This window comes from Hippoglossus stenolepis, chromosome 9 (genome assembly GCF_022539355.2).
Source record: "Hippoglossus stenolepis isolate QCI-W04-F060 chromosome 9, HSTE1.2, whole genome shotgun sequence".
Taxonomy (NCBI): domain Eukaryota; kingdom Metazoa; phylum Chordata; class Actinopteri; order Pleuronectiformes; family Pleuronectidae; genus Hippoglossus; species Hippoglossus stenolepis.
In genome coordinates, this window is record NC_061491.1 from 11027407 (window position 1) to 11045899 (window position 18493).

The 18493-nt window shown below is 41.2% G+C and overlaps 2 protein-coding genes across 2 annotated transcripts; both read left to right on the forward strand.

Annotated features, from left to right (window-relative positions):
* Positions 1 to 1434: 1434 nt before the first annotated feature.
* polr3d (polymerase (RNA) III (DNA directed) polypeptide D) lies at positions 1435 to 5598 on the forward strand. The gene is made up of 9 exons (XM_035166945.2): positions 1435 to 1591; positions 2683 to 2850; positions 2971 to 3014; positions 3116 to 3270; positions 3368 to 3492; positions 3582 to 3738; positions 3872 to 4119; positions 4203 to 4355; positions 5136 to 5598. Exons 2-9 carry the CDS (start codon positions 2689 to 2691, stop codon positions 5250 to 5252), a joined length of 1161 nt encoding a protein of 386 aa, XP_035022836.1. The 5' UTR covers positions 1435 to 1591; positions 2683 to 2688; the 3' UTR covers positions 5253 to 5598.
* A 1046-nt stretch (positions 5599 to 6644) lies between these two features.
* LOC118115052 (glycerol-3-phosphate acyltransferase 4) lies at positions 6645 to 18269 on the forward strand. Its single transcript, XM_035165975.2, has 13 exons — positions 6645 to 6802; positions 7488 to 8134; positions 10283 to 10352; positions 10464 to 10764; positions 12819 to 12893; positions 13016 to 13105; positions 15046 to 15139; positions 15258 to 15373; positions 15517 to 15572; positions 15696 to 15781; positions 16113 to 16241; positions 16561 to 16640; positions 16965 to 18269. The coding sequence occupies exons 2-13, from the start codon at positions 7967 to 7969 to the stop codon at positions 17071 to 17073; spliced, it is 1374 nt and encodes a 457-aa protein (XP_035021866.1). The 5' UTR covers positions 6645 to 6802; positions 7488 to 7966; the 3' UTR covers positions 17074 to 18269.
* The last annotated feature ends 224 nt before the right edge of the window (positions 18270 to 18493 follow it).

Here is an 18493-nt window from a genome sequence, read left to right on the forward strand (position 1 = left end):
TGATGCATGCACATTGCAATATTTTTATTTTTCAAAAAAAATTTGTTTGATTAATCACAGTCCATCCCAGACCAACACTAAGGGCGAGGGTTTATCAACAGGACCAGAAACCATCATGGTGGTGGAGGAGTTGTTTGACCTATTTGACCTTTGATCAATTTCACACGTATCTTAAGGCTGTGGACTTGAGGCTCACAGGCACAACTTGAGGAATTTATAAATGATTGCATTTTGTGGTGGATATACACTTACACACTCAGTGTAATTTGACTTTCAAAAGTCAAATCACTCATTAATAATTATATAACATCTAAATCAAATGCGGTGTCAGGCACCAGCTGTGACACAGTAGCAGTGTACTATTCGGATGTTGTGATATGAACTGGATTGCCATGGACGGATTACTGACTGAGCTTACCAGGCACGGAGCCAGGGGCCCGGCAGGTCACAGGAGCTAAACAACCACAAACTACAGCTAAACACTAAACAATAACAGAGACACAAAAACAAACAAAACAGTGATATCAGGACCAGAAAGAGAAGAAAAATAACCAGAGAAAAAGTCCAAGGATCAACATAGAGACATGTCAGTTGGGGTTTGTTGTTTCTCTTACACTCTGTCTGTCTTGCTCTTTTGCAGGAGAGGTCAGGGGTCGTTCTACATCCCTGTGATCCATTGTGCCCATTGTGTCATAATCCATCAATTGGGCCCTAACGATACAGCTTCCATGTTAGCTCAGATGTTGCTATTAAATAAAGCAATTTTCAGATTTTATTGGAGTTTCCCATTTCTTTATCATAACTACATGAATTAAATATTTATGTACTTATATTTTGAAAAACCCAATAGAGAACTATTGTCTATATGTATTCATACTCTTTTTTTTTACTTTTCCCCTCTTGTTTGATATGTCTGATATGAGTTTGTCATTATCACACAACATTAAGGTTATGTTTTCATTACAATGCCATGAAATGTGATGAGGCCATCGTTTGTGTTTTTCTATACATGTGTGGTAACTTCAATAAAAGTTGAATCAAAGTCTTTATCAAAATGACATTGCCCAAATAAAGTGAGGTCTGTCAGTGCAACATTTACTTTAAGTGTAACGTTTTCCAGATGTAGATTCAAGATTCAAGACTTCATTGTCATGTGCACAACAATTACATTTAGCAGTCACTGGCAATGAAATGCTTGGGTCACAGACTCCCTTCTAGCCAAAATATTACACAAGCAAAAAATAAAAAATATATACAAAATAAACAAATGTATGTATATGTATCAAGCTTTATTATTATTATTATTATTATTATTATTATTATTATTGTTGCTTTCATTGTTATAACGGTTTTTTAAGGAGAAGAAGAAAATGTATTTTCCTCATCCTGGTTCTTTCAGAGGAAAATGTGAGTTTCCGCACGCACCGTTTATCCACGTGACCTGACCGGCTGATGACAGAGCGGAAGTGTCATGGCGCCGCGCGTCCTGCACGGTCCTGCAGCGTCACAAACAGCTCCACACGACTTGTAATGACTCTAATCCTCCTCGTCTGGACTCAGGATCTGTTTAGGAAATCAGAGGAATAAAAACGTGAGTATCCGGAGGAACACAGAGCGTCAACACTCAGCACTGACAGTGCTAAAGCTGCGTCTACTGTGATTTAATGTTGTGATCTGACCACGTGTTGCAGGATTTTTGCTGTTGTTGACACAAATTCTTTAAAATTAAGAGTCACGGTGATAAAACAAACTCAGTTTGAAGTGGCCGTTTGGCTTGTACACCTAAAATGGCTGTTAGTGGTTTATACCACTGAAGTACACCTTTGTTACAGAGGAACACTGTTTCTCTCCATACATCCTATTTTACATGGAAAATGCTTGCTTACTGTATTCATTTATTTATTATAATTTCCTCGTTGATATGCTATATGAACGTGTGTGCTGAGCTGAAGAATAATTTAAACAAAAGCTAAAATTTGAATGCAGTTAATATATTATCTTTTGCCTTTTTTGAACAAATTGAACTTGAGTGGCCACTTTAGAAAAAACAGCTTTTTGAATAAAACCTTGACCCATAACCAAAGCTCACAGACACATTATCTACATTTTTTAAAAGTGCTATAAATGACACCACATGCAAATTAAAGATTGTAAGCCCTGGAGGAGATTTGTATTTCATACTACAGATATCATTACAAGAGAAATACACTTGCCTGCCACCTAAAGTTGGGAGTGAATGGTTTTTGTAAAATTAAAAAGCAGGAATAACTGTGACTGTTTTAAAAGACTTGCATGAATAAGAACACCTTTGAGAAAATTATGTAATTGAAATAACCAGAGAGATTTGGAGCTCTCAAATCTGTGTCTGTATTTATATGAGTGGAAAACAAAAGGACACAGGCACTTTGAGCCTTTAGAACCAGACATGAATATTCATATCTTAATGTCCATTGGTGGGCACTGCAAATGTTGGTGTCAAATAAATAACTGATATTATTTCCCTTTTTTTAACCCAAATCTTGGGGCTCATAAAAAAACAAATGACATGCAGTATAGAATTTTAAAAACTTGACTTCCTACAAAGTTTGGTGCGGCTAGGAATCAGACTTTTCAAGCTATGAATGGCTGCCATTATTAAAAGCTTTTATGAAGCTATAAAAACGAAATAATATTACTCTCCAGTTTAGGATGGCTGAGTCAGGCTCAGGTGACCCCAGTGGGCAACGTGTGCCAACTCCTGGAGGGAGCAGTGCCGGACTGATGAAGGGCCGCCGACCTTCAGGTGCCATGACTCCCGTCCGTCTCCCTTCAATGCGATCGAGAGACCTCACCCTGGGCGGAGTGAAGAAGGTGTTGCATTACACTGAAGAATATATATATATATATATATATATATATATTGATAAATTATTTTCTAATAATTTGACTGTTCCAATGATTGATCCCTGTTTTTGTGTTGTTATTTTTTAGAAAACGTTTACACCCAACATCATCGGCCGAAAAGCCAAAGAGGAGTAAGTTTCAATATTGATGTTAAAAGAGACAAAAATGCCGGAGAAAATGGATATAACTGTCTATTCTGTCTGTTGGTCAATTACATTCTCTGTCACGGCAGCACAAAACTTGAAGGCGGGGAAAGGAGAGAGAAAAGGGATCCCAATCGAGGGCGAGGTCAGAGAGATAGAGGCAGGGGCCGAGGTCGTCCAGAGGTCATCCAGTCCCACTCTATTTTTGAACAGGGGCCTGCTGAGATGATGATGAAAAAGAGAGGTAGGAGTTCAGCTTGGAAAAACACACATTGTGCACCACTTTGGCTGACGCGTTCTTTAAATCAATGCAATCAAGCAAACTCTTGAATCAAACGCAGGCGGCTATGAAAATGAGCGAGATGCTCCGAGCGCGGGGCCCTCACCCATCATCAATATTAAAAAGGAGAAGAGGGAGACGGAGGAAGAGACTAAAGAGATCCTGCGCAATCTGGAACGAGAAAACGTGAGACCTACTCATCAGTATTATAATAAATCGCTTTATTTTGCCTTTTCCAAAAAACAACTGTATTCTTTTTCCTTTGGTGTTCTCAGGTTATAGACGATCCCTTCCTGCAGAGTGAGGAGAGTAGCTGCCCCGTCCAGCTCCCCCTCGCTGTGTCAGGATGGGGATTCAAGGAGGAATTCAGTAACACTGCTAAAATTGAGAAGATGGAGGATGATTGTGAACCTATGGAGCCTGCAGTTAAAGGTGAAGGCAGATTTTTGTAGTTTTAAAGGTTCAGTTTATAGAATTAAGTGACATTTAGTGGTGAAGTTGCATGCTGCAGCTGAATCTGGTCACATAGCTGCTCTCTCAAAAATACGCATTGTCTTCTCTTCAGTCAAACAGGAGCCAGAGGAAATAGAAATAAAGAAGTCCGAGGCAGCGTTCAAGCCTCCTCCTATCCCTGAGCCTGAGATTCTGCACGACCTGCTGAATAGGTGGAGTCTGAGCAAAGGGGAGGAGCTGTTCTTTATTCAGCTGCCCGACTCGCTGCCCGGCCAACCCCCTACCAAAGAGCACAAGCCGCAGAAGACGGAGGTGCAGTCAGAGGATGGCCAGTCTGTGCTTCTGAAAACAGAGTCTCAGGTACAGTAGATACAGCTGCTGTCTAATGTGTTAAAATACATGATGATACTGAGGTTAAATGTGTAAAATTGAATGTTTAACAGGAAGAGGAGGCTGAAGAGAACTGCTGTAATCTGAAAGATCTGCGGGAGGGTGTTGTAGGAAAGATGCTGGTGCGGAAGTCAGGCCGGGTTCAGCTCATACTGGGACAAGTGACTCTGGACGTGTCTCTGGGAGCTTCGTGCTCTTTCCTTCAGGTATGATGGCAGAGTAGTCATTGATGTGTCTTCCTCTTTGTCTGTCTCCAAACTGTATCCGTCTCATCTTTAATTGTTGCTGTTTTCAGACATTAACTTCAGAAATTGTCTCCAAAATTGGATCTGGACATTTCCTGGAGTTTGTCTATTACATAAGATAAGATACACTTTACCTTTATTGACCCTCTGTGGAGGAAATTCACAAATAACAAGGCAGCAGCAGTGCAAGGGGAAAATATATTAATAATAGAAATATGAATTAAAATAGAGATACTATATACAATAAGAAATAATACTTGATATGCAAAAATATAAAAAATGTGTAATATATGGATAGAGATCGATCTTAAAATAAACAGTTGACCAGATATGCTTTGGTGGTGTGCGGAGTCAGACCTTATCGTCAAAACCTCTCAAATCTTTCCAAGTCTCCTACGTGAATGGATCCTCTTTTTTTAATTTTTTTAACCAGAGATGTTTTTATTTACTTTTTCTATTACAGTTTTGTGTCTGTCACGTGTTACAAGTGTCATAGACCCACCCAATTTTCCAGTCATTTTCCTGCTGTATCCTGCCATGATCTCACTCAGACATTTTTCGGACATTTTACTACTGGGGGCTGATTGTAAAAGTTCTGAAAAATGTCAAGAGCAACTGACTAGGACATTTGCATTCGGTCATACAGCTTAATTCTCTACAGGCCAGTTCATTTAACAAAGGGTCAAATATTTACAATCAGAGCTCTGAACTTTTCTGACGTGCTTTTTTCCCTTCTCTCAGGAGCTGGTCTCTGTCGGTACGGAGGGAAGAACAGGCGACTTGACTGTTTTGGGAAATGTCCAACACAAAATGGTTTGTTCTCCAGACTTTGAGGCTTTACTGGAGGGCAGTGCTTGATGCTCAAGAAAGCAGCACGGCCTCCTCCAGCCATGACAGAGGGATGCACTTGTGGTGGGTTGTGATGTTGAAAAGATACTCCCTGTTACTGTGGACTGTCCCTGGATGGTTGATTGCGCTCTTGTGTCTGCAGAGTGGCTATAATAACCTGATGAAATACACTCTCTGTAAATATGAATCATGACTGGGTCTTTATTTTCTTCTTAGGAAACAAGAATATTAATTCAGGGCTCAAAGGTTGAATGCTGTGCCAAATGTCAGGACTATTTTCATTTTTCTGCATCTGAAATTACTTGAGAAAACTGTACATGAATGTAAATGTGTGAATAAAAAAAGTGTTATTCAAGTTGGTTTCAAATGGATTGAAAGGTTAAAGATTTGAATTGTTTGTTCACAAAATTACAAAACTGAAAAAAAGAATAATTTTGGCCATGCAGGAGGTACAGGAAGTGATATTTTTTTCTATTTTATACAACCCCTGTTGGAATCCTCTGAATGCCCTCATGTTTGTGCTGCATGAACTATTGAAGAATTACATTTAAAAAGGTGGTAACACTGAAAGATAAAGGATGTACGTACTATAATTTAGTCTGAAGCAGCTAGAAATACATTTTGATATTGTATGTTGGCCATGAAATAGAAAATTGCACTTGATATTGAAATATTGCATATTATATTGAATATTGATCATGAAAGTGAATATGCACATGATATTGAAATAACATGATGAACTAGAAAATTCCTCCCAAGAATTTTTTTTATGTGTGCTGCATGCTTCCTGCCGGGTGCAGATGCTGTTTCAGTTTGAGAGAGAGAGAGAGAGAGAGAGAGAGAGAGAGAGAGAGAGAGAGAGAGAGAGAGAGAGAGAGAGAGAGAGAGAGAGAGACTACTGGCACGCTTGCAAAAGGGGAAATCTTTCACCTTTGCCACTTTCTAAGACATCAAAGGTCCCTTTGATCTATGACATTGTTGTTGATTAGAGTTAGAAAAAATGCTCCTTCCAGGAATTTTCTCTCAAAATTTATATCAGCGTCAATGGAGGAAAAATCGGACCACCTTCCGCTTTAGACCTCATAGAGCCACAAGTTTAGCTCTGATAGATTTCCTACAGATATTTCTGCAAAGCCAACAAGTTTTGATGAAAAAAATCATGTATGACAACCTCCATTTGTGGGTTTGAGAGCAGTTTAAGCACAGTTTTTGGCAATTTACGAGCGAACCGTTCTGCGGGAGGAGTAACGGGACAACTTTTATTGCAGAAGAAACTGAATAATATTACTCGCATACAGCGAAATATCGCTCTACAGCGCCGCTGGTGGTCAACCGTAGTAAAAACATCACTTAAAGAACCCCAGCGCAGTGCCCTGTAGTGACCAGCAGGTGTCAGTGCTGCACGGAGCCTGTTCAGCCTCAGACCGGAGCCGCTCTTGTCCACCGGGTGGAGTTTGAATCAGTCCGCGACACAAAGCCCAGGGATGGAGGTGAGTGAGGAGCCACTGCAACGGCGCTGGGACTCAGCGTGACTGGAGGTCCGTTCACCACTACGTCCGGTGAGCTACGTTTGTTTCAGCGGCGAGTTAGGACGGTAAAACCCCGTTAAGTTCGCTGAACTTCACGCACCGACTTACGGGAAAGAACCGCTTGTCTCAGCACTTGACGCGCAGCCGAGCGGCGCTGTGAGGGGCTCGGTGTGGAGCTAGCAGAGCGAGCCGGAGCACACCGTTAGCTCCCAGGCTACAAGCTAACAGGAGCGTGTATTTCATCAGTGTGGAGCCTCAGTGTCGTCACCAAGCAACAGATTAAGTGTTGCTTGTGTTTATTATTGTTTCGTGGGGTTAGCAGGTTGCTACATGACCACAGGGAGGCTAACTGTAGATAACCATGAGCTAAGCTAACCCAGTGTTGTGTGATCCGGGATGGAGCCGCTTGTTAGCCGTCCTCCTGCATCAGCCGGCGGGATGAGGCCCTGTGATGTTATCGCTGCACCGTGACGGATCACAGTAACATGCTAACCTCATGTGGTCCTACTCTGGACACACTACGTACACAACCACTGATCAGCAGGCTAATGGCATGCGTTTCTTTCATGTTTATCCAGCGGGATCAGTGTTAAGTTTGCACACCAGTAGTTTAAATGTACGTAGACACGGTTTCCCTCCGTATAGTATTAGATCCCATGATGTGCTCCAGGACATATTGTGACAAGACTGACTCTTCATCTGTATATCTTTGCAGGACCGTGTGACACTGAGCTGCAGGGACCTTTTCTGAATCTTCACCAGACAAGCGAACCATCTGCTGCGCACACTTTTTCTTTGTTTACATCCTTGTCACCAGAGGGAGGCTCCGCTCAAATAACAAACATCTTAAGAAAGAGGCCATCATTTCATCACAGCAGCTGTAAAGACTTTATCTTCCTTTTCCTGGAATTCAAATCCACCGAGGATCACGAAACCCGCTCATGGTGAAAATAATGAAATTCAGTAATTTTGCCCAAGAGGGCAACGCCAAGATGGAGACTTTTATTTGTATTGATTCTGTGTTCAGCACCAGGAGAAGCTCCGTCCCTTAGTTGTCTTGATGAAGCCCTTTTTCTGACAATAGATCAGGGCCACTCGCCCTGAGTGGAGGTGGACTGTTGTACCTCCTCTACCACCGGCTCTGCTCATTGATTGCAGCTATTTAATAGATATAATTTACCTCCTGACGTCAACATGGAGCTCTTCTTCAACCCCTTTGACAACCTGGTGTGTATCCTGCTGGGCATCTCCTTCACTGTGTGGTTCACCCTGCTGCTGGTCTTCATCATCGTGCCTGCCATCTTAGGGGTGTCCTTTGGCATCCGGCGTCTGTACATGAAAACATTGTTAAAGATTTTTGAGGTAAGAGCTTCCCACGCTACTGAAGAAACGTTTGAATCATAAATGTTAACTTCTTAGTTGAAGCTGTGGAATGGAAAAACAAAACTTAAGTCTTACTTTACCTGCACAGTTCCCAGTCAAAATAATTCAATCTGTCTGCTCTTGCCAAACATTCTGCTATTTAACAAGCTATAGTTTGTATAAGTTGTTGTACCTGCGCTTTAAGAGCAGATTTGCATTTTGCAACTTGCTCTGGATTTGCATTTTTTCGATGCTGTTTCAACACAGTTTGTGTGCATACAGCAGGTGTGTGTATATTATTTAATTTTAACATCTGAATGTCTAAAGATGGGTTTTGCTTCACAGTAACACTGCAGAGGATGCGGTCAGCTGCAGGCACTAGGCTTTTCTTCAACCTCTAACCACTGGCCGTTAATTGTCTGATGTAGATATATACAGACCCGGAGCCAATATTATCTTGTTATGTGACTGAAGAAAACAGCCACACAGACCATGTTGGTAACGGTTGTCTGGAACGTGCTTGCAGCAGAAGTCTGGAACATATCTTCCTGATGGCATTAATGCATCATCTGCTTTGTGTAATGTGGGTAGTTCAAGATTTACCATTTGATGGTCTCCTCACATATTGGACTCCAGTTTCTCTCCGGCTGCTGCCTCTGGTGTAGTTTCACAAGTGAAGCCGTCATCACTTTCCAACACGTACCTCTGAGAGCAGATCCTGAGCCAGAAATAAATGGATGAGTGGGAGATATGAGAGATTTTCTCTTCTCATGATTACACCAGCAACCATGAGATTTAGACAGAAGGTCAAAGGACCGATTCAGTTCAGACTGTGTGAAGCTGAAGCAATCTTCTACTTATACATACAGTTTGTCTCACTGCGTGCAAAAGTCTCCATTTCAGGCTTGTTGAATAAAAAGAATGAATCTTTGTCATCGACATGATTCACTGTCAAAGATCTGATTCTCACACACTTCATATGGGAAAAACCTTGTCTTTCACATCAAGTTCTGGAGCCACATGTTAGCATGACGTACGCACTTAGTTTTATCTGTGCTCCTCCTCCTCACTCAAAGAATCATCGCTTTCATCTGAGGCGACATTCTAATACGATGACTCATTATTACAACTTATAAAAACATGATTTAAACGTAGTTGTAAAAAAAGAAGGCATGGAAATGCTACCTATAAACAAATAGGTATGTGTGTACCTATACTGTTTGAGCCTGTTGTAGTACAGAGTATGTTAATATGTTAATTCATACTCAACAATTTGTTTACTTACTATCAATAAACGGTAATTGGGAGGCTTGTGGAAAAGCTTTTGTTTAACGGTTGTAACATTAAGTCCTTTAGTGCTTTAAGTGCTTAAGTATATTCATGTTTACAAGGTTTTTCGTTGTGATATCTGCAGCCGTGAGGCAGAACCACCGTATCCCTCAACATTCTTGGAATTCCTTTATAAGAGCCCCTGGCTTAATTCCAGTGTGTCTGACAAATAAAAGCAGGCTGGGTATAGCATCACTGTATTTGATTATACCTCCAAACATTCCAAGTGTTCTTGTAGTTTCAGTTGGCTGTGATTGATCAATAAATATATTATTGATTGATGTAGCCTTAGAGATATTCCATGATGTGGTATGAAGTGTAGTCTGAGACCGGTGTGAACACATCCAGCGCCTCCCAGGCCATACTTTTCCAAACTCGCCTGCAGTTGGGAGAAGAACACTATGTCCTGTTCCTGCCTCAGTGGAGACATTACATGGTTGTTTTTGTCTCAGTGTGCAAAGTGCACACAGAGGGCCAGGCTTTTGCCTCGAAGGGTATATATTTAACTCTGACTGTAGTTTAATGCATCCAGACGAGATGCATTGCACTACAATAAAAGGGAGAAGTGACCATTGTAATGCAAGTTTCTTAGAGCAAGGCTGTGGTCACAGATAAGCCAGGGGTGTTACTGGCCCAGAATGATTCAAATGTGGAAGATCAGACATCACATCAGTGTGCTAATAGCGGCAGCTGGTTGCTAAACAAATGTTTGCATGTTGTCTTTGCACCACTCAAACAGAAGACTTAACATGAGCACTACTTTTTGTGTTTTGTGTCCCTCGCGAGTCCCTCACTCTTTTCTTTTGTTTCTTTCTCCAGTGGGCCACACTCAGGATAGAGAGAGGAGCGAAAGAAAAGAATCACCTCTTATACAAACCCTACTCAAATGGTAAGACTTGATGATCAGTTTGTTTACATGCACATGCACATGCTCAGTAGCTGTATTTGTTTTAGAGGTGAGTATCGCTAACATCCTGTTTCTCTGACTCTCTCGCTCCAGCAATCATTGCAAAGGAGCCCACCTCCTTGGAGCAGGAGATCAAGGAGATCCGGCGGAGCGGCAGCAACAGAGACCTGGACTCCGCCTCTGAGTTTGAGATGTCAGACATCTTCTATTTTGCTCGGCGAGGAGTGGCGAGCATCATGGACGATGAGGTGACTAAGCGGTTCTCTGCTGAGGAGTTGGAGTCCTGGAATCTGCTGACCCGCAGCAATAACAACTTCCACTATATCAGCCTGAGACTGACCGTCCTATGGGGGCTGGGCCTGCTGATCCGCTACGGTTTCCTGCTGCCTCTTAGGTAATAGCTCCACCTCCAGCAAAGAGGTTGGGTGTGAGAAGAGAAACCCTGATCACAGAAACCTTTTTGGAAAGACTGAACATACTGTCAAGTCTAGAAATTAAACTTTAGTCTGTGTTGCACGAGTGGCCACCAGTGTAACATAATTCAATATATTAGATTAATTTATAGCCAGTGCTTAAAAACAACAGCTGATCATTTTACTTTATAAAAAAGAGATCAACTAGACTCAGTAGAGTTTATACCTTAGCCAAGGTCCAACAGTCCCCTTGAATTTAATCAAACTGCACACACTCATAGATATCAGTAAATATCCCTGATGGTCTGCAGGCATTGTTGACAAACTGGTGAAAGACAATCTCTCAAAGAAAGGATGGGCCCTTTGACCCGGATCAGCCTCCAAATTGAATGGATCCTTTCTTGGCCCATGTCCCATCCTTCCAAGTTTCGTGGAAATCTGTTGAGTCGTTTTTGCGTTATCCTTCTGACAGAAACAATACAACAAACAGACAGGGGCAAAAACATAACCTCCTTGGTAGAAGTAATGATGAATACAATTCTCTCAATGATCAAACATCAATATGGAGAATAAACAAAACTAAAGAGAGAGACATACACATCATGAAAAACAACCCATACAAAACCAAACATTCAGGGCTTTCAACACAAAACAAAACCTGCTTTATCCATCTACGGCCACTGGAAGACAGTGAGGCGGGAACAGGACTAACGTGGTCCCTCTTCCCTGCAACCAGTCGGAAGTCTGGTCACAACATTTTGGAGCAGCTGTACACAAGATAATTCAACATGGGGATTTAACTACCAAATTTTAAGATTATCACCTGCTGGGTATCTAATAGAAAACCTCTGGACTGAGCCTGAGGCTTTGTATTTGACTGCTTTTTCAGGAGTCCCTGCTGAAGTATGAAAATGTGTCATCGGTGCATGGTGGGATTCATGAGGCCTTTTATAGCATTATCATTAAGAACACAAAGTCAAACCAGTTATCAAACCAATATGTGTGAAGCTGCAGGCTTTCATTAGCTGAGAATTCAAAACATTCACATCTGTGGAATATTTTGTTCCTAACTCACTGTACAAGGATGCTGTTCAAGTGTTGGAGCAAACATTCACAGATACACAGTAAAGAACATAGTTAAATAGGCCCCAGTCTGCATATAGATAGAAATGAGCCCGACATATTAATTTATGTAGGGTAGACCTTTGCTTACTTGGTGTGTGTGTAGCAGAAATTTAGAATTTGTGCTATGTTAATGCTGCAGACGTCAGTTATGTAACCAAAATATTTCTAAGTATAATGTCACATTTTACATCTGTATTCATGATGTAAAACTCAGACATGATAAAGGAGAGACTCCCCCACAACTCACAATGCAACATTAAATGTCTGCACACACAGTAAAAGGTGGGAGCTCCTCCTCAGAGTCAGAGCTTAGCGGCAGAGGGACAGTGACTCAGTACTAAGCCTGGTTGGCTCATGTCCAGTTGCCAGTGGGGAGAGGAATCAGGCCACCGCTGCACAGACAGACCACATTTCTAGTCTCACATCCATCCAATAGATTCTGTCATTCACCACTCTTCCAGTCAAACAACATCCTCTCTCCCCGCCTGCATGAAACCTTCATCTCTAGTGTTTTTCTAATCCTCGGCCAATTTAATCAGCACCTTCTCCAGCCTCTGGGTGATCGGTCCATCCAGATTAAGGCGACCTGTTGGTCAGCTTAACGTCTGCCTAATATGTCCACCTGCAGGTTCTGGAGTCTATTATCAGTGACAGTGGCGAGTAGAGGAGAGCGTGATACTTTAAGTTGATAACAAGAAGAGCGTGGGACTGGATAACATCACGCATGACCTTTACATGTAAACTGAGCAGTCACTCTTTTGCATTGAAAGGTTGGAGAAGGTTTATGGCTCAGAGTCACTACTAGTTAAATTATTAGTTAATTATTAAAAGTGTTCATCTAAACAAGGAAATCCTCCTTTTTGTGTTTTGTTGAAGATTCCCTGTAACCCATCTTCTCTCTCATCACCAGGGTAACTCTTGCCTTCACTGGTGTAGGCCTCCTTGTGTTCCTCACCTGTGTTATCGGTCTGCTGCCGAATGGAAGGTACGGCTCATGACAAGCATTTGTTTGTTTTTATTTATCAAAAATACCTTTTCAGACCCTTGAATGTAATCGTTTTTAGATTTGCTGTCTTGACAAAAAGTAAATTGTCGCTTGTCTTCCAGGATGAAAAACCTTCTGAGTAAGAAAGTCCATTTGATGTGCTACAGAATATGTGTCAGAGCTCTGACAGCCATCATAACCTACCATGACAGGTAAGGGCGTTACTGCCTTTTAAGTATTTTACCAGAAAGTCTGCTGCCAGACTCCTTAAATATTTACAGCCACTGAAATTGAATGAGTGGTTGGATAAACGAGATGGTGGAGCACATGTGGGAGTGTTAGTTCAGTCATTCTCTGAAAGACTGTAAACAAATACATGCAACAGTCAAGTGTCTGACGCATGACTCAAGGTAATGATGTCAACAAAATCCATAAACGACACAGAGCAGCCAGACTGGTTTTGTTGAACTTAAGATAAGGACTGTTCCACTCTTGACATTAAACAGGGGGCTGTTCACTGACTATAAACAACAAGTGGAGTCACTTTGACAACCGAGGGGTGATAGTAGATATCAGGCTAATGATACAAAACACTATTTCGGAAATGGTGTCGTTGCTGCAGATATTTGTACAGACTAAATGGAACCTGTGGGTAAATATTGAAGCAAATATTTTAAATCTACTCTGTCTTTGCCATAATAGAACTCATGCCTGAGAGACAGCCATTGAGTGTTGGTTAGGGTTGATTGGTTCCTGATTGCTTAAACCTTTTGCACCAGTTTGGTCAATTTTCACTGTAAAGTTCAGCAAGAAAGTTCCTCATTGTTTCCATGAAGTTTCTCAACTTCTTGGTCAATTTCTTCTCTACGTTTTTTTTCTTCAATTTACTCATTCAGTCATCACATGTAGACACACTTCTGGCTTGTGGGTAAAACCTCTAGTAAAAAGTCATTTGGCAGTTTTTGGAAGTAAATAACAATAATAACTCAAAAAACTTATATGCATAAATAGAAATGTGCATTTTTGAAGTTCAACATTATAAGCATTTTGTTATGGCAATTTTGTCTCTCCAAAAAATACATTAATAAACTGTATACTTCAGTATAAACTGACATACACTTGTCTTATCATGTCTGGAAATTTTGATTTAAAGTTGGCGTAAATTTGAATCCAGTGGGTTATAATAAAAAAGTTGCTCTATTGCTGCACATGTCGTCCACATGGTCTCATCATGCTTCTTCCTCAAACCTGATCTGCCGCAGACCCTCCTGCTGTGACAAGACTGAGTCCGAATGTGAGATTACATAATGTCAGATGATTTGTATTTGGAGAACAGAAACCAGGGTGTGTTAGCAGTTAATACTCTGAGCACCCTGAGTGTGAGTATGAAAGGGAGGATGCCTGAGGCGCAGTTCAGACTGCTCGCATTCTCAGCTATTATGAACCTCTGAAGCACAAAATGCTCGGAGCTGCTGCATTCATCAGGAGATACAGAGATAGTGGACTGTGCACCAGTCTCCTTCTTTTACTGTTTTTAAGTTGGTTGTGCTGTGTTGGTTTTGGAAGTGAGAGGAACATTGTCAGAGTAAAGCCAAACATGAAAGAGAAGTGAGGGTTTCTTATCGAGAGGATTGCACATGCAACAGGATGTGAATTGTGAAGGCGGAAGTTGTTGCTATGCGTACGAACCCATAAACTGAAGTGCGTAACAGCTGGTGTTTTTAACGGCAGTGCAGGCTTGACTGAAATTTCTTTTATATTTTCAGTAATTGGGGGTAAAAACACATTGATACAGTAATCATATTAAACCAGCATCTTGGTTTGTAAATGTGTGTGATTTGGCCTGTTGTAACATGTATTTCCCTCCACAGTCTGGGGCTAAAAATATACAAGGGACACGGAAAGTTTCTCTCTCTCCTCCTATTTAAGACTGTAACTCTATCTTTGGAATGTGCTGTCAGTACGTTCAGGTCCTGCATGCTCTAGGGGTCAGACCTTTAACATAGGCACCATGAGTTGTTTTGTTTTTTTACAGAAAGACTGGAGGCAGTAGATCAGTGTATGAAAACATGAATTGTAACCACATTTGTTTCGGGTCTTGATAATTAATCCTCCATATAGATTCACAGTTCATTTCTCTCCACTTTTCCAGTGAGAATAAACCTCAGAATGGAGGCATCTGTGTCGCAAACCACACCTCGCCCATTGATGTCATCATCCTGGCCAGCGACGGCTGCTACGCTATGGTAACTATACATCTCCGTAACTACAGAAGATGCACCAAACTTTGGCACTCGTCTGTTGAGATGTCATTTCCCTCCCAGATATGTAAGTGTTATTATTTGTGTGTTTGTTTGGTGTCAGGTCGGCCAAATTCACGGTGGCCTGATGGGTGTCATTCAGAGATCTATGGTCAAGGCCTGCCCTCACATATGGTTCGAACGCTCAGAAGTCAAAGACAGACATCTAGTGGCCAAAAGGTAACATTACAACCTTTTGTTTTTATCCTTTTTTAAACTGTACATTTATTTGACATTTTTCCCCAAGGTTTCTTGGTATTCAGTTAGATATTGCAAAGTATTTTAGTATTTTTACATGTACCTACATACTTCTTGTATTGCAGATTGAGTGACCACATAGATGATAAAACTAAACTGCCCATTCTGATTTTCCCAGAGGGTAAGTTTGTTCAGTGATCTGATACAGATGGAAAGACTTTGTAATCTCACTCTGACCATCTAGGATTCTTTAAAAGTATCATAAGCCTCAATTTATTTTGTAACAACCATTCTAATTCCTCAGGTACCTGCATTAACAACACGTCAGTCATGATGTTTAAGAAGGGCAGTTTTGAGATTGGTGCTACAGTCTACCCTGTGGCCATCAAGGTGAGAGCTATGTCTTTTTCTTTTGAGATGCTAGAAAGGGCGATCGGAAAGTTCTAAGACTGTTCTGTTGTGCACAAATGGAGCAGGACATGGTAATGCCTGTGCAGTAGCTGCCAGCAGTACTCTTGTGAATCAGTTTTCTTTGTGATGCTGTCTGATTAACACCAGGACCTGTGTTTATACTTTTGTGACCACTTGTAGTTGGATATTTGCGATTCCACCACGGACCTCAAACTTGTGTAGAGAGCTCAAACTTGTAAACCTCAGATTCTGAGTCAAACTGATCAAGTATCATAACCAGCAGTCACTGATCCAGTCCTTGATCTTGCAGTATGATCCCCGATTTGGAGATGCCTTCTGGAACAGCAGCAAGTTCGGCATGGTGAACTACCTGTTACGTATGATGAGCAGCTGGGCCATCGTCTGCAGCGTGTGGTACCTCCCACCTATGTCGAGAGAGGTGAGACCCCATGTGTAATTCTACACTTCCCTAAATTTTTTTTTTTTCTCACAACACAAAGGAATGGGTTTGCTTTCATTTGCTGTGACAACAAGCACAGCATGTACGCAAGCTTTTACATAATGATTTCAAAACCGACCGGTGTCTCAGTTTTCTTCTTCTTTTCCTAAGAACTTCTTTTTCCTGCTTGTTTCTCTTTAATTCATGAAGTCACACCACCGAGAATACACGCAAATTTATGGTTGACTGATTCCTGTTAAATCTTTTGTAAGACCACTTGTTTGCCTGTTTTTACATTACTGTCAATCTTCACCAACAGGAGGGAGAGGATGCCGTACAGTTTGCCAATCGTGTAAAGGCAGCCATTGCAAGGCAAGGAGGTCTGGTTGACCTCCTGTGGTAAGAAAACACATTCAGCTCAATGGATTCTACCACTTGCACATAGAGATACTGAACATAATGTGGGCATTCTGACACAGCTCCTCCGAATTATTTCAAGAGATAATCCGGACTGTAGTTCATGTCTGAAAGCAGCAATTGAGATAAATTCAACATTCAAAGATACTGTTCAGTAAAAAACTGCTCAGTTGGATGGTGTTTCATTTGTGCTTATTATAACCTCAGTCTTTATCCTTCATATGTTCATGTGTTTGCAGAGTCAGAATCACAGCGTGTTTGATTTGCTTTTCAATCCTTTGTCACTAATTTCCCACTCTTCTGCAGGGATGGAGGACTGAAGCGCGGAAAGGTAAAAGAAACCTTTAAAGAAGAACAGCAGAAACTGTACAGTAAAATGCTGGTGGGGACCCAGGAAGACCGCAGTCGCTCCTGAAACCCATTGGTGGAGGAGGACTGGCTCAGAGACCCACGCACGCACCTCTGACTGTGTGTAGGCAATCAGTGGGGCTCGCTCTCTACACTCCTGGACTGGAAAAGGTCCCTCTCAGATGTCAACAGTGCTCCATTTGGCTTCCTCGGTCACTGCCTCAGCCTGGCATGTTCAGTTTGCACCGCGGCTACGGGTCTTTCTCAGTCTGCTGCCTTCTGTTGGAACAGCTTGACTGGAGCCTTGCTTGCATTAGAAATTACAAATGAGTCTTGTCTTCCTCGGTGGCAGTCTTTTGAGGGAAAACATTATTATTATTATTATTATTATCATTTTCGATCCTGTCTTTGTTTGATAGTTTTAACTTTTTAATTTCATTTCACCGTCCTGTTTGTACCACACGGTGTTAACAATACTTGTTTATATCTGGGAATTAGTTCCAAAAGCTAAAACCTGTGACTGGCTAATGCCCACGGTTTGGGGGCACTTCTGCCAGATTTTGTTACATTTAAAATATTTTTATGGGCTTTTTCCAAGAGAGAAACAAATTGTATTCTAAGCTTTATGTGTTTTTGCATTAAGGCTGGTATCGAACACACGTGGTCACTAACGGATTTCTGTTGCAGACAAGCTCTTGTTGTGTTGTCTGTTTTTGTGGTGTTTTTTTTTTTTTCACAGAATGTGGAAAACGTCACATTATGAAGTAGAAATTGTTCACCCACTGTTACTGATGGAGGTTAATGGACTGAGGCACATGTTGCTGTTCCAGTTAAAGCGATTATAGTCCATTAATAAATAATTTATTTTAGATGCTTTTAGCATTGTCAACATGGGAAAATTACCATCACAATTGGTCTCCTGACCAACACGTTCATACTAATACACTTCCTGGCATTGGCTTTCTGCCTGTGCAGTGAACATCTCGCCTAATTTATTTCAACTGAACTCTAAAAGCTATTGTCTTAATCATCCCTGCCCCTCGTCAGTGATCTTTCTCCTCCTCCTCCGCCTCTTCAGGGAGGTTTGAAGGACAGTCTGAGTGCAGCTGTGGTTCAGACTCCTATTAGGCTGAGGAACATGGCGGACGGCCTCCTGGGTTCCTTCCTGAGGCGTTCACCCCTCTAGTTTGCTGTTATCAGGGATAGTCATTTAGATGATGTCCAATCTGTTAATGGAAATAAATGTTAAAGAATGTGACTATACCTTTGACTTTTTGTTAATTTCTTTTGTATGTGTTTCTCTTACTGTCGATCACATTTGTTTTCCTTTCAGTTTTAATCGTATTCTTACAGAAGTGTGATTTAGTTCAATATTTAGTTTTAGCAAACTATTCTAAATATGTTATTTATCATTTCTATTATGTTATTTACAGTTTTTGGAAACCTTTTAGCCCACCTTGTCTAACGTTATTTTTTAACTTGCATTC

Bases quoted from the DNA above. Each gene is read 5' to 3' on its own strand.
- polr3d (XM_035166945.2), top strand. From the start codon at position 2,689: ATGGCTGAGTCAGGCTCAGGTGACCCCAGTGGGCAACGTGTGCCAACT. The intron at 3,739-3,871 runs GTGAAGGCAGAT...TCTTCTCTTCAG, and splicing joins TATGGAGCCTGCAGTTAAAG to TCAAACAGGAGCCAGAGGAA. The intron at 4,120-4,202 runs GTACAGTAGATA...AATGTTTAACAG, and splicing joins TTCTGAAAACAGAGTCTCAG to GAAGAGGAGGCTGAAGAGAA.
- LOC118115052 (XM_035165975.2), top strand. From the start codon at position 7,967: ATGGAGCTCTTCTTCAACCCCTTTGACAACCTGGTGTGTATCCTGCTG. The intron at 13,106-15,045 runs GTAAGGGCGTTA...CCACTTTTCCAG, and splicing joins ATCATAACCTACCATGACAG to TGAGAATAAACCTCAGAATG. The intron at 16,242-16,560 runs GTGAGACCCCAT...CTTCACCAACAG, and splicing joins TCCCACCTATGTCGAGAGAG to GAGGGAGAGGATGCCGTACA.